The sequence below is a fragment of the Topomyia yanbarensis genome, chromosome 3 (genome assembly GCF_030247195.1).
Source record: "Topomyia yanbarensis strain Yona2022 chromosome 3, ASM3024719v1, whole genome shotgun sequence".
In the NCBI taxonomy this organism is placed as follows: Eukaryota; Metazoa; Arthropoda; class Insecta; order Diptera; family Culicidae; genus Topomyia; species Topomyia yanbarensis.
The window spans coordinates 46,397,678-46,413,584 of record NC_080672.1 but is presented as its reverse complement, the minus strand read 5'-3'; the positions used below and the strand labels follow the sequence as shown (position 1 = coordinate 46,413,584).

At 41.1% G+C, this 15,907-nt stretch overlaps 1 protein-coding gene across 1 annotated transcript; it reads right to left on the bottom strand.

Annotated features, from left to right (window-relative positions):
- Positions 1–1,960: 1,960 nt before the first annotated feature.
- LOC131690429 (mediator of RNA polymerase II transcription subunit 19) lies at positions 1,961–13,467 on the bottom strand. Its single transcript, XM_058976177.1, has 4 exons — positions 12,882–13,467; positions 12,576–12,724; positions 3,132–3,239; positions 1,961–3,052 (listed from the first exon to the last, which is right to left on the bottom strand). The coding sequence occupies exons 1-4, from the start codon at positions 13,096–13,098 to the stop codon at positions 2,765–2,767; spliced, it is 762 nt and encodes a 253-aa protein (XP_058832160.1). The 5' UTR covers positions 13,099–13,467; the 3' UTR covers positions 1,961–2,764.
- Positions 13,468–15,907: the final 2,440 nt, after the last annotated feature.

The window sequence follows — 15,907 nt, the reverse complement described above, 5'->3', positions numbered from 1 at the left end:
CCTTCCGAACTTTATATACCTACATACTTCCTTGGTTTGTTCAAAATAAATAGAAACTTGAACTGAAATGTTTGTGTAACGGTTGGATTGGTTCAATGTTATACTGACCTTGCTGTGAGGCGTTTCTTGTCGCTAGTATCATTCTGCTAGGTTGTCTGATGCTTTTTGATGGTTTGATCACATGGAATACGAATCAATGTGCGATTCCGAACTGCTTTGCTACCGATTCATTGATATGATGGATTGGGATATTGATAAAGCAATGCCAGTATAGACTTTAAACTGTAAACGACTTTCAATTCAAATTTCTGTCATTTTAGCAACGCACTGAAGAGTTACAAATATTCGAGTGTACCTTTTTTCGAAGACAGACGTTAGCATGGATTTACATCCATCCTCAGTGCGGGACCCCTGGCTCAGTGTGCCCATGTGGAAAGACGTAGTGCCGATATCAAATGGGAAATAACCTATTCATTGGTGCTATATAATAGCATTAGTAAAATGCAAAAACTGGCTGTCAATCTCTGCACAGCAATAGCACAATATATCACCTTTTCTTGCATAGTAGCAGCATTGTATCGGAATATAGAGCTTAACGGCTCTTTAAGACTGACCTATATACAAGTTTAAAGCATATATTAGGCTACACTAAAATGCTTATTGGTTTCTTGGGTGCTTATTTTGAGACCCAACCGGAGTAGCCGTTAAATCCTATTTTCGAGTATATTCACAATACCGATATCAAAAAGGGTACGACGGACCAGATATTAATCTTGCGACCAATCCTGTAAAAAAAATCGGAATGTAAAATTTGTTGACTCATTATCTTTATGCATATTTCAAGGCAGCGTACGATTCAGTGAAACGAAACGCACTGTGGCAGATAATGCTCGAACATGGCTTTCCGACAAAACTGATTAGTTGATTTATATTATTCTGCATGGGTCAAAACCAAACATCAAAATAGCTGGGAAGACTTTCCACCCACTTATCATGTTAGATGGATTGGAAAAGAGCGATATACATTCTAATTTGTTGGTCAACATAGCGCTTAAAGGTGCGATGTGAACATCTGCGACTACATACGGGGAACGTGCCATTTGAGCCAATATATTCTGATACCATCTGGTGTGCAAAGGAACAAAACTATAATCTCAAAATCGTACGTCTTTCTTGGCTTCACGTACAACAGCGGTATCATTGAAGTCGATCGTAGAGCAATAGAAGATGCATTTGAGCCTTTTGAAAGGGAAACAGCGAGAAGCAGACTGGCACTAAACTCTCGCAAGACAATGTACATGGTAGCTGGCGCAGAATGGGTCAGTCCGAGCGGTGTTGTCGTCGAGGTGGAAATGGATGGAATACGGTATAAAGTTGTCGACGAGTTGGTGTATCTTGGAATGTGATAACGATTTCAGCCTCGCGGTAAAAAGACGTGTAGCCGCTGCGAATAGTATGCTCCATATCCGGCGGCATAATCGTGAGTGGAGAGTGACGCAGGCGTACGAACGACAAGCTGCATCAATTATACAAACATTCTGACATTGGAAGTCTGATAAAACACGATAAACAACAGTGGGTTGGGCATGTAGTGCGAGTGCTAAGAGGATTCTACTAAATTTATTTAGAACAGGTTGTCTTCGGAGCAGATAGGGGAAGATGCGCGTGCGCACAACACTGAAGAATGGCAACCTGGAAGTCTGAATGAAAAGCAATGGATCATTATTCGAAGCATCTGAGTCGTTTGGTCATGATGAGGTTTGTGAAAAATAATTCAGCACATCGAAATTACTTTTTATGGCGATATTCAAAAATGCTATTGGCGATCTTTTGTCGATAATGCAGGTGTGTTCTTTGCTTCGAATGAACTTCGACTACACGTTGTAGATACGGCAAAAGCACGCGCCGATGGACATTTTCTCTTTATATACAAACAAAAAACAATAGTTCTGTCATTTGCTTCAAATATATTGCTAGAAGAAAATAAAATTAAATAAAATAACTCAAATTAATAATTATAAATACACGTTACTAAAAATAATTCATGCTTTTTTGCACGTCGCCCTGTTCCGAAACTGCTCCCGTTGCACTAAACGTGCTCCGAGTCAGCTCCGATGACAGGATCAAACTCGTAAATCAAAGAACGGATTCATTTCTGTACAAAGAAAGACCATCACGAAATGTTTCAGGCCCGCGCACAATGTCGAGAAAATATAAGATCTAAACTTTAATTTCACTCTTAGCTTACATGGCTAAGGGTTTTTTTTCGTAAAAAATTCGCAACACTACCGTGGAACAAGTTTTCTGTTGTTGCTACCATAAATCATATCAGTAATTTGTAATGATCATTTTTGACACACTCCTACCCTCAAAAATTGGCATTTTTCCCAATCGATTTTCGATTGATAATTTGTTTCTTTGTTTATATTGATAATTGTGGTAAGGAAACACTTTTGCGTTCAAAAAAGTTATTATGTATATATCAACAAAACAGGAAAAACGAGGTGCATCCTTAAAAAATACACTTTCTTGTTTTTACTTACATCTTTCATTATTATTTATACTGTTAATTATATGTACTTTTTTATTCATTTTAAGATCGCTCAATGGGTTTATTTCGTTTTCGAAAGCATATACCTAGGCTCCCATTCGAAGTGAAATAACTCGTTTCCACAACTACTAACGATGTCGCTTGTTTTTTTTTTGTTGCAGCTCTGTGTTTGTATATGTATATACGATTCCCATTGTTTTGATTTTCTTGGTTTTAGAAGACTTGCGTTTGAGGTGGCATTGCGGTGGTTCCACTCCCCGGATGTTCCGGACTATGCCGCTGTTTTTTGCGTTTCTTTTCTTTTTTCCGCTTTTTCCGTTCCTTGTCGTCTTCGTGGCGCTTCTGCTTCTTGTGCTTCTTTTCGTGGGTATCCAAGCCGGCCGCTTCGAGCGCCGACTGCTCGGACTGGGGCGCGATACCTTCCTTGTATTTGTGTTTCTTATGCTTATTCTTATGCTTTCTAGTGGGTGCCGTTTTCAGGTGCTTATACTGTTCCGGGAGCTGTGTGAAGCAAAGGGCGAAGATAAATGTTAGGAATGCAGCGTTCATGGGTTTGCTTTGACGGAAGGTTTCCACTTACCGGTCCGGGATGCAGGCGGAATCCCGCCAGTTGTACGCTTGTGAGGGGAAGTAGTTCCTTGCCAACGATTGGTGGTTTCTCGATTATGCTTCTGAGGGAGCTGTTATCCTGCAATAAAATTATCGGAAAATAAATTTTTAACATGAGTTGATCTATCGGCATCATATTTGTTTGTATCATTTGTGCGCATTGAGTAGGGCACACCGTTTGTTATTTCATAAAGCTATCAAGTTGAATATATCCAGGTACTTTTTATTACTATGAGCCAGATGCTCATAACATCGTACATATAAAAGAGAATGTCGACTACTACTTCTGTTCAGTACGGAATTGGCTCTTTTAAGGCATTATGAACGGAGCGCAACGCTTTCTGCTAGTTATATTAGCTGCATTTGCGGGACTAGCCTTCTCCTGTGAAACTAGCTGTTGTTGTTGTGGATGCGGTGATGAATCGAAAAACTGTGGCAACGAGAAACTCCAAGCTCGATCGCCGAGCAACTCCTACGCAACTTACAGCGGGAGCGCAATAACGGAACCATTATCATTTAATCCAAAATTTCGGAGTTTTACTAGTGATACCGACCCCACCGAAGAAGCCAACATGAGGGCCCGTGAGTTCGATGAAATGTACAAAAGATGGAAGGAAAGTCTTGGTAAATAGTATTTCTATACATTGTAGCTATATCGCTTGGAGTAAGAACATAATATATGCAATGTAAAATCAGGAATCAATAAAACCGGTTACTCATTTTTCAACACTGGTTATTTGCTCTGCTAAGTAACGTATGGAAACAAATCGATCGTAAATCGGTTGATCGATAAAACAAAATCCAAGTGGAAATGGAATAATGCTCATATGAAGTTTTATTCGATTACGACCAGTCTTAATATGTTTCCCTACCAAGTCATACTTGTTCAAGCGGTAACTTTCTTTAAACTTGGTCTAAAGCCTACTCCTTCAAAGGAAAGGAATTAGGAAAGTTAAATTTGACAAGCATACACCAAACTAGGAGACATTCTTTAAGAACAATCCAATCAATAAATAGGGGCCATATCAAGTAACTCATAATTGTTGATACCGATATTTAAAAGATGTTATTGTTTTTGTTCATTCCTGAAGCCCTAGCAAATCTCAGAGCGCTCCGACGCAGTCGTGCTACCAGCAAGCGACCACCTTAGCCGTCCAGACCCTGCGTTCGTTGGTCGGGGGAGGGGGTTTCCGAACTCCCGTCTCAGGCGAATATTTTGCTTTAAGTGACGATCCGCTTCCTGAAAACCTTCTGGTTTCTAGCACACCATTGAGTACATCATAACCTTGCAAAATGTCTGGACGCTTGGCACGTGGCGCTGGCGTTTGCGGTTGTACTACGTTGGAGGGTTAAGGGCGAACATCGAGGACGTGTACTTGGCTGCTGTTGACGGAATTACGATATTTTCGTTCTACTTGGCTTGATGATCGTATTACATCAATGCAGCACTTTGGGAAATTTTAGATGGTTTGTCGTGCGGATCAAAGCGATCGCAACAACATTCATGGTCGCGGCGAAAGCTTGATAGCTGTTTCTTCCGCAACTGTGAATTTAATGTGGACAGTTCATCACGCATTGAAACTGTTTGGACGAAAATTTCTACGCAGACGAAGAACAATTTTATTCGAGCTGTTTACATGCCTCCAGAAAAATGACTTGACTGCACTATTACGTAGCTCCATCGAGACTCTATAGAACGAGCTTCTCAGACAGATGCAAACGATGTGATGGTAGTCCTTGGTGATTTCAACAAATCAGGACTTATGTGGGTATACGGGGCTAACCTGTTAGGCATAAAGTCATTCGGCATAACGTCGTATGGCATAACGTCGTATGGCATAACGTCGTATGGCATAAAGTCGTTTGGCATAATGCCCGTTTGGCATAAGAAAAAAACGATAGTAGGTCATTTGGCATAATAGCCATTTGGCATAATGGTCGTTTGGCATAAAATGTACAGGATATTGAATGCTATTGCGGTCGTTTGGCATAATGGTATTTTGGCATAAAAGTCGTTTGGCATAAGAGCCATGTGGCATAAAGTATGAAAATACCCGTTCAAATGTTTATGGTGTTTTGATTCACTGAAATAAGTACGATTCCAAGAACTGCTCATGTTTGAAAGAAGGAATAAACTTCAGTGAGACGAAGAATATTTTTGTGTCAGATTGATTACATAAAAAACTAAAGTAAGTATGGAATTTGTGCATTGAGAATATTTGCATTTAGAACTATCTTGCATGAAAGTTAAAAAATTTGTGAAATGTCATGCAACAAAAAATCTGTAATTGTAATCTGCTAATGATAGGCTATTTTAAAACTACAGATCTCATGTCAAATCAATTAGAGGGAACGAGCGAAGAAGAACCATTGTATTAACCATTTAATTTACGAATATTTGGATTGCTACAATTTTTTAACCTAACTACTTCTTATACAATATGAAATCTAATTCGAGATATATAGTATCTTGCTTTCCGAATGTTTGTTCTTCTGACGTTTACTTTTGTTTGCTTTCTAAATTGAAAAGAGGGAAAAATCTCGACTAGTTCATATTCACAAGAAGAAAAAAGCACAAAGCAATAAAATTAAAAGTTAAAAGCAATTTACTACATATATGTAAAAGAAGGCAAAATCTCAGACGCTTTAAGTTATTATCGAAATCAAAAACATTCGAAGAATTGGCAATATTCAGAATAATGTAAACTCTTAGAAATTCATAGTTGCATTTAAAATGAATAAAATTCAAGCAAATTATCATGTTCAATAGAAAGTGGAAAGCTAAAGCGCAGTTGGCTGCCTAGCAGATCTTTTAGGACAAATTCAATGTTGACTGTAGTTTTATTGTATTTCCGGAAAATTCAGGCAATTTGTGGACAGTCGTCCAACTAATGAATTTGATTCGCTAGTTGGACCGAAAATGCATATGGTCAAATCTCTAATTATTGTCAGTTTGATTGGCAAAATGAATTTGACATGAGATTTTGACATTCAGATCCAACTATCGGAGCTCCAAATAAAAAGTGGTCCAGTCAAAAATTGACCAACCAGTAAATCACGACTGTAGTCCATATCGTGCAATGGTAATTCGGGACACTGCATACCAGAAAATTACCAATTTTGTATCCTATTATTTCGGCTACATATTAATCAAATAGACCTGAGAAATTAGGTTTAATGTCTATTATGCCAAATGGCTTTATGCCAAATGGCCATTATGCCAATTGGGCATTATGCGAAATGATCCTTATGCCAAATGGCAATCTATCTTCAATTTTGTTTTAATCGATTATGCTAAATGACTTTATGCCAAATGGGCTTCCCCCCTTCTGGACGCTTGCCCTAACCTATTATCGTTGACAACAAATCTTGTCACTTACTCCTGGATGGAATAGCTTTTTACGGACTAGATTTCCAACCATCAATCTCGTTCTCTTGACCTTGTCTTCGTCAGTGACTGACTGGCAATGGTATTGCTCTGTATTCTGCAAGTGAAGCTGCCAGCGTGATCATTCCTTAGGATAACTATAATTCCGCTTTCGAAATACAATTTTTTTCGGTAGTTCACCTTGATATAAACAAGCTTTAGCTGTAGATCGTCGTAATTTTCTCCAAAACGATCTAGTATCACTACGTCGCTCCCTATTGCTAATCGACTGGAGTATACTACATGATCAAGTGGATATAGACGCTGCGGTTGATGTCTATAACCGATTACTGCTTGACTGTGTTGGAAAATCCGTACTAAAATACCAACCTCACAGGAAGCCTCCCTGGTCTAACGCCATGCTCCGGAATCTGAAACGTGCCCGTGCCAAAACTATACGCTCGTACACAAATCGTCTAATGTCCTATTCTCAAGATCTTTATCGCAATAGCCAGTAATGAGTACCTCAGTTACAATAAATTGCTGAGCAAAGGATGTGTGAATCGCATCCAACAAACACTTATGGCGAAATCCGAAGGGCTTCTGGACATCTGTTAATACGAAGAGAAAGTAAACGGGTCTTCCATCTAGGATGGTCTACAATGTCGAAGTAGCAACTACGACGGCGGCAAAATGCTCCCTATTTGCCAGCTACTTCTCGAGTGTCTTCACAATTGATGCGCCATCTGCTATCGAACTCAAAAACGCGGCCCGTGATATTCCTGTTGCTGCGGTTCAGAACAATCGGTTCTGGCTGCAATACAGAGAACTAAATCGTCGCACGCTTCAGGATTAAATGCTATGCCTTCAGCCATTCTGTTCCGATATTTTACCGACGCACATTTCCAATGTATCACTCAAGCAGCAAAAATTTCCGAATGCTTGGAAGTGTTCTGTCATGTTTCCGGTACATAAGAAAGGGGACAATAGCAACATCACTTAGAGTCGAGTCAAAAATGTTTGAATCGCTGTTTTCAGCTATCGACAGTACATAAGCACTAATCAATACGGATTATACCCGGGTAGATCGGTTGAGACGAATGTAGTTAGCTTCACATCGCTTTTGCACCGAAAAAATATCCAGTAAACTTCAGGTGGACACGGTCTAGACAGATTTTACGGCCGCTTTCGACACAAAATAACCACGCGATACTACTAGCAAAGCTTGATAAGCTAGGATACACCGCGAAGTTGTTGTTCAAATTCGTAACATCATGTCTGAATCGTTTTCTAATAGTTCCGTGGTTACTCAAGGTAGTACACCAGGTTCGCTACTATTTGTAATGTTCGTGGATGATGCGGTCTTCGTCTAGTGCGTGGAGGAAGGACGAAATTTGTCAAACGTCTGCCACCAAATCATCAAATATACCCGCAGGTGCAGCACCATTTAAATCTGATTGTTGGCATTACGCACTATTGCAACTGCATGCGATCACAGTGCCAGTTTATCGAATGCATGGATTTTTTCTTAAACGTTGTGCATATGCACTGCGACAAGCAGTTCAACAATCCGTTTTTAAGAATTGCCGCAGAAAATCCATATTTATTTTGGATGTGCAATGAATATACAAGCTGTTAAATTTTCCCATTTTCTGTTTTGGAATTTGGACCACCTCAGAAACGTTGTTGCGAGGACGACCCTTTACGAGCAATGTTTTGGTTGACAGTCAACAATATTATTACGATTGCACCTCCTCGTTGCTTTTGGATGTATATTTTCTACTTTCATCCCAGCATTAGCAAAGCTGTAACGAGGAAATACAAATTATTTTGCATGTAAAAAGGCATTGAACTCAGTGCTCTGAATTTCATATAATTCAATGTTGGAGTTAACCTAAAGTACAGCGATGCATTTTTAAGTCCTGATATATGGGCGCAGAGCATACTACTCAGGAATTCCGCAACCGATAGCCGTACCGAGAACGCATGGTGCCCGTCGACCGATTTTCCTCCGCCTTCAGAAGAAGTATGCAATCGACCGATTCAACCCGGCCCCATAAACGACCCAGTCAAGAACTTCGCAACGATTGATATTGCATTCAGGTTTACTACCCGAACATCGATGGCCTAAATTCATCAGCGGACAGCTGACAGTACTCTGTCTCGCCAGGTGTTTAGTTCGGCATTTGATGTCTGTCGCTGTGACCTCAACAGCCATAAGACAGGTGGTGGTGTACTTAGTGCTGTTCACCATGGCATAAAAGCCCGATTGATCAACGATGACCGGGACCTTAGTGAAACTTGCTGATAGCACACTGTTCCTGTGTATCATGTATTTCCACCTGATAGAATTTGCAATTTCAACATGGTCGATGTACACCTTTCCTTCGTATCTTTCGTGGCCTCGGTTGCCGCCTCGAATGACAATATCGTTATTCTGGGAGTCTTCAACTTGCCCGGATTGACGTGGTGTCCTGTAAGCAATTGGTTTCTACTACTGGATACTGAAAAATCTGCGCTTATTGTCAATGCCACCTGTATTTTAGATACCAACAGTAGCGCCACGTTTCAGCAAATCAATGATGTCACCAATCAGAATGGACATTAGACATCTCCACATTTTTAAAAAGTTTTGAAATATACATGGGTCAGCCCAGATTTTAAGAAGTTTCGTCAAAAATGACTTGATTTGGGCATGATTTAGAGGTGTCTCCAATCAAATCGCGTTTCTGGTATGTTTCCATAGTAAGATCACTTACACTCTGATTTAATAGGCCCTACATGCCACATATCATCAAATGTTGTTCCTTAGACATATCTTAGAGCTGCAGATAAGTCAGTATATATGACATCAGTTTGTTGATTCGCATCGAACCCTTCGGACACAAAAGAGGTTAGAGATAGTAGATTCGTCGACGTCGATCGATTCGGCATGAATCCGTGTTGGTCTTTAGAAATATATTCCTTACAGTGAAAAAACACTGACTCCACCACGACTAACTCAAAGAGCTTGGAAATGGCACAGAGCGCAGAAATTCCTCGATAATTGTCAATGTTCCTCTTATCACCTTTTTTGTGGACAGGAAAGATGAACCTGACCGTTCGAGTTGTGCCACGCCTCTAGCTGCAACGTCAATCTGCTGCAAGGACAGAGTCTCACTGAGGAACACACTCGCAAATTTAGAGGCGAACAATTTGCATATGGCTTGTGAATCATGCCCACCTTCACCATTCAAAAACATTGTAGAAGGCAAGCCGGTTTCTTTCCGCTGCTCATTGACGTATCTCCAAAACGATTTAGGATCCGACTTAAGCTTACGTTGCATTTTTCGTTGATAGTTTGAAAAACAAAAACTGTTCAGTTTTTTAAAATCGTTATTAAGCCTTACAGAATAAGATCTCAGTGACAAGGTACGGCGTTTGGTAAACTTTCGTAATGCTGCTCTTTTCGCAGTTTGTAGCTGACGTAGCTCGGCTGTCTGCCAGGGGGATTGATCACTTCGTTGATTACACTTTGGGACACGACGATCGATTAGGTAGCTCATTATATGGCAGAACGTTTCAGCGGCGGAGTTCACATCATCCTTGCTTAGCACTGAATCCCAGTTAATGCTTTGTAAAATATTCAAAATGCTGCTATAGTCGGCCCGCTTATAATTGTAACACACGGTGGGCGCGTGGCTCGAAAACTTCATAGGCGGTACATCCTAAGGTGTAAGATGTTGAGGCGGATGGTGGCGGACATACTTTACTAGCGGGGCGAGGGCGGTGGAAATATACGGCGATTGATCTCTGGCATTAACGAAACATAGATCTAAAATCCGGTCGTTTTCGTTCGTGGTGCTGTTGATCTGTTGAAGTGTAGCCGTGCTATAGCCATCCAGAAGAGTGACGCTGCCAGGATGAAAAACAGATTCGTCTGGGTCGGGTTGTAGAAATCCGTTATGAACGGAACGTCACTTTATTGTAGAAAGGTTGAAATCGCCGAGAATCATGATTTCGTCAGTGAGTTCAGCCAATTTCCACTACGAAACCAAAGACCGACACCAGAGAGTCTAAGGCCGCTTACAGAGTGGCGACGAGAAGCTGAACTGGGGCTGGAACTGACATTAGAGTGCGAGATGCGAGAAACCTGCTTGCTGCAAACCAGCGTTTATTCCACCTTGCACTCCTTGTTTCGGAGGAATATGGGAGGCGGGCGTTAAGTGTAAACTTTGCTTTGGAAGGTGTAATAAGGAGAGCGGGGATAGACACGAGTGGCACGATCTTCAGGAAGTCCGTCCAGCTTCTTGGCTTCGCCGACGACATTGACATAATGGCACGGAACTTTGAAGCGATGTCGGAAACGTACATCAGACTGAAGGCTGAAGCCAGCAGGATTGGACTTGCCATCAACGTTTCGAAGACAAAATACATGAGAGGAAGAAGTTCTAGGCAATGTGGACCTCCCTTCCCGAGATCGGATTGACGGTGACGAAATCGAGATGGTCGACAAATTCGTGTATTTGGGCTCAGTGATAACCGCCGACAATGATACAAGCAGAGAAATTCAGAGATGTTGGCGGGAAATCGTGCCTACTTTGGACTCCGGAAGACGCTCCGGTCGAACCAAATTCGCCGCCGTGCGAAGTTGATTATCTACAAGACCGGTGGTCCTCTACGGCCACGAGACCTGGACTTAGCTCGTGGAGGACCAACGCGTCCTTGGAGTGTTCGGACCTAAGGTGTTGCGTACCTTCTATGGTAGCGTGTAGATGGGAGACGGAACGTGGCGCAGGCGAATGAAGCATGAGTTGCATCAGCTGCTGGAAGAACCATCCATCGCGCATACCGCGAAAATAGGAGGCTTGAGGGCGACCCTGCAGGAACAAGAAGACGGGGCGCACAGCGAGCACGGTGGATCGACAAGATAGAGGACCACCTGCGGACCCTTCGAAGACTGCGAGGCTGCCGACAAGCAGCAATGGACCGAGTGGAGTGGAGACGGCTTCTGCATACAGCAAGAGACAACAACGTGAACGGTAAGGTAAGTAAGCGTTAAATGTTAAACCATATGAAAAATTCTAGGTTCCCTGCGTTAAAAATGTTTACACTATTGAACCAAATCGCCTGTCATGTAGTTTTATCTACAGCGGGCTTTTCTAGTTTGGACAATCGAGCAACAGTCGTTACAAGAAGCTAGTTGGTTAACCACAGGAAAGATTCAAACAAGGAAAAAGCAGTGTTGAAATTTAAAAACAAGGTTAATGTACATATACTGTCAATAGACATAATAGTCCCTTGTGCATATGAAATCCATTGCAAATTCCACTGTTAGACTATCACAGTAGTATACAATACAATACTTTTCCGTACGATACGAATACCACTTAGAATTAGTGTCAAAAATCAATAAAAAAAAAGAGTAATTGGAACGATACAAAACTTTCGTTTGTAAAATTTTGTCAAAACGTCACCACATCGACGTGGCTGTCGTCTTGGAAATCAGACTACGACCTACTATTTTTGTATTTCACTTAGAATACAACTGCATACCATACAGAAGACCAACCCGTGTACAGATAGGGATGGATGGATACTAATAGCTGTTCGAAGAGGATTCAATTTCGTCCAACTAGATTTTGAAATCAAGCTTATTGAGGTAAACGTAATAACCCATCAATACTTAGAGCATGCACCTTTATATAATTACGAAAACCTATACGCGAAATCTTGTAAGCTGTTAGTTTAATATTTTTTGGATTATCGCAGAAACATTGTCTCTTTGGTTCGAGTTTTATCTATAATAATTAGGCAGCTAAATTTGCAGATCTTCAAATTAAAAAACTGAGAAATGATAGGAATACGTTCGAGAACTTATTTTACTCAAAACGTTTCTATCTGTCCATTGCTGATATCGAGTACGACGAAACGGGTATTGATAATGTATTGTATACCTTTGTAAATTCACAACTAAAACCAATTTGAAGACACTTCCCAATTTATGCCCCAACTAGAAATTATCATCCTATCTTCGCTAGCAATATATAGCGCATTTTCGGTACTTACGAGATGTCCTGGTCCATCGATGACACCGGGCAAATTCGGCAGAAATGATGAGAGCTGCTCCTTTACCTTCTTACCACTAAATTTACTATACGAATGCTCGAGGCCATAGTGAGCCATCAAGTTGGTCGCCCCGGTCAGTTCGCCTTCGCCTGTAACAAAAAACCCAATAACTTATATGCACCTATTATCGAAAACATACAGAAATAAAAAAAAATCAATTGTTTCCATAAACGCTTCAGTAATATTGAAGTTTACTAAAAAAAAAGCTGTATCGCAACATTACGACTCGCAAAAAAAACCACTTACCTGGTGGTTCCTTCATCAGGTAAAACGGTCCACTGTGCACGATCGACGGGTTCTTCCCGAGCTGGATGGTGGTTTTGAGAGTTCCGGACGAGTCCTGCCGGGCCACAACCGGGGACCGTCCTCCAGCCCCGCCGGCCCGTGGTGACGATTTGGGTGAGTACTGTTCCACCTTCCGGAACGGATCGGTCATCATTGCGTTGCCGAAGTTGTTGAACATGACGGCCGCTTCTGACGGTGTTGCAAATATTGCTGCTGATGGCTCCGTTTCTTCTACTTTTTCGTCGTCGTCGATTCACTTTGAACAAGGGAGCCCCAAAGTTTCAAGGCAGCAGAGCGTATTCGAGGCATTCAACAGAGGCCTCTAGCCCGACCAGTGGGAGACCTGAACCACCCGTATTCCGGTTGTAAGCTCACAACGATACTGATTAGTTCACTTTTCTGCCCGAAAAGAATGAAAACACACGCGAAAATTGCACTTTTTTCGAGACAATTTTCACCTCTTTCGATCGGAGTTCTCCTTTTTCGCGACGAGACCTGCTGCTCTGCAACGAAACACAGAGAGGAGTTCGCAAACGAGCAGCAGGTTTGACAGCCACTGTATTTATGTGCGAAAAGGCTTTTTAGATTTTGTTCGGTTGGTAGCGCTCCGCCCTTCAGAATCGGTGACGGTGCGCACATGTTTACGCTAAGTTCCAAATATTAATGTTTGGGTACTAAGCGTGAAGCGTACTCATGTTTTCCCATCCTCGCTTTCAGATGCTTTGTTGGACGAAGGTCCAACTAGAGAAGATACAACTAAAAATCAGTCCAGTTAAATAAATAGTGACCAACCAGCGAATCACGACTTTATTATAATAAACTAATCATTCGCTCGGTATCCCAGATCTAGACTGCCCTTGTAGGCAAAAGTGACGTAAACGCTAGGGGCAGATCACTTGCGATGCATTTTTAAAAATCAGCGAAATTAAATGCATTTATTTCCATCAAAATAGAAATTCATAATGTATTTTGCGTTGCGTGTAATGTTTTTGCGTTGCGTGCAATGTTGTTTGCGTTGCGTGTAAGACGTCAAAACCCTACAAAAAAACTAGCCCTACATTTAACAAAACGTCGAACAAAGTGGATCAGCGTAGGACGTTTGTTAAACAAACTTTTCTGCGAGGGAGTGCAAAGCTGATGCAAAAATGGAAATTAAATGCATTTTTTCTAATTTAATGCAAATTTGTTATACATTCTTAGAGTGATCTGCCCCTAGCGTAAACGCCACATTGGTCAAATTTCACTTTTTCGTATTTTTAAGTTTGCCAAGAAAATCCCCATCTTTCAGTACAATCGACTTAAAAAAAATGACTTTTTAAATGCGAAAAGCGAAGTGACGAATGCATGTTTTTACCCGTACCATGCAGGACAAAAATTGATTTCTTGAAAAATATCCTCGAAGGCGTTTATATCACTTTTGCATACAAGGGCAGTAGACCGATTGCTTCGCTACCGTGTGTGAAACAAATTTTATTTGTTTATGGGCCTTAGCATCTAGGCCTATCGTATGTTGACTCAAAGCCTGTACATCGCTAGAGATACGAAAAATACGAACATGCTGTACTTAAAATATTGATTGTAATTAAATTACAATCAATTTGTCACGTACGTTTACAATATTGGCGGTACCACTGAGTATCGGAAAGCGGCCATCGTTGAAAACGAACAAAAAGTAGTTGTACTGCACATTGTCGGCAGAATTTTCATAAAAATCAATCAATAGCATTCTAACTATGCCCAAATGCGTTGATTTTTATGAAGATTGTGTAAAGGGTAGCGATATAACTGCATTTTTCGTTTTCAAAGATGGCCGATTTTAGGCTTTCTCAGTTGAACGTTAATGCACTTTATGGTTCTAAAAGCACAGACTAACAGACATAACACTATAAGGGAATTCCCTCAAAAAACATCGATCCGACAATTTTCCCAGAACACTAGCTCCACTTTTATTCACAGTCCCACACACTCATTTACTGGTGGGTCACCCCTCAGGTTTGGGAACAATTTTTCACTAGTGGTCTATCCCCCGTATACTTGTTCATATGTCAGTAATGTAATGTAAAATGTGGCCACAATCCCAACTACAAATATATTTAAAATGACCGTTAAAGTGAGCGAAGCTTTGTTTTTGAGTGTTATGTCTGTTAGTCTGTGCTAAAAGTAACTAATTAAGTATAGCACCATGTCGTATTACAGATTTAGTGCTTGCCCCTCGAACAGCGGAATATTTCGCCAAATTGTCCCCCATACGATTTCATAATGGTGCCATTTTTATGGCTTAGTAGCTACTACCCAGTTACCTTGGCAAGCAGAAGGTTAGCAAAAGTTGAGCAAAGCGTAATTGATGCTGGCAGAGTTTCTGCGAGCATTTTGCGCGATTTGTGCGAGAATTCTGGCAAAGAATTCGCTCAAATGCAACAACCGTTTCTGACAGAAGCGGTTAAACCAACCGATGCTGCTCACTTTTATCTAGAATCCAGCCAGGAATGTACGGTCAAGATATCTGTACGCTTCCTACCACATCTTTGTCAGATGTTTTGCTCGATTCGTGCTAAATTCCACCAGGTAGGAATTGCAAAGATCTTTGCACAGTTTATGTCCGAGTTATTCCAGGGTTTTGCTCGGTTCCTGTCAAAATTTGCCAGAAAACACGAGCGAAACCGAGTTCGCTCTAGCTCAACTAACCCGACAGGATATGCGCAGAAATCTGACAGGGCTGCCAAACCAAGACTGACAGAAATCTAGCAGAGCGGTCTCTGCCAGAACATTTGGTGACAGGGTAGGGTTGTTCTTTATGTGACTATAGAGCCTAAATGGTACAATTTTCAGCTTGGTGGTTAGGGAACTAGGACGGAATTTACGGATAGCTTTTTTCTCGACATTTTCGCACAGACTAACAGACATAACACTATGAGGGAATTCCCTCAAAAAATATCGGCAATTTTCCCGGAACACTAGCTCCACCTTTTATTCACAGTCCCAAATAT

Bases quoted from the DNA above. Each gene is read 5' to 3' on its own strand.
- LOC131690429 (XM_058976177.1), bottom strand. From the start codon at position 13,098: ATGTTCAACAACTTCGGCAACGCAATGATGACCGATCCGTTCCGGAAG. The intron at 3,240-12,575 runs GTAAGTACCGAA...ATTTTATTGCAG, and splicing joins TCGATGGACCAGGACATCTC to GATAACAGCTCCCTCAGAAG. The intron at 3,053-3,131 runs GTAAGTGGAAAC...TGCTTCACACAG, and splicing joins TCCGCCTGCATCCCGGACCG to CTCCCGGAACAGTATAAGCA.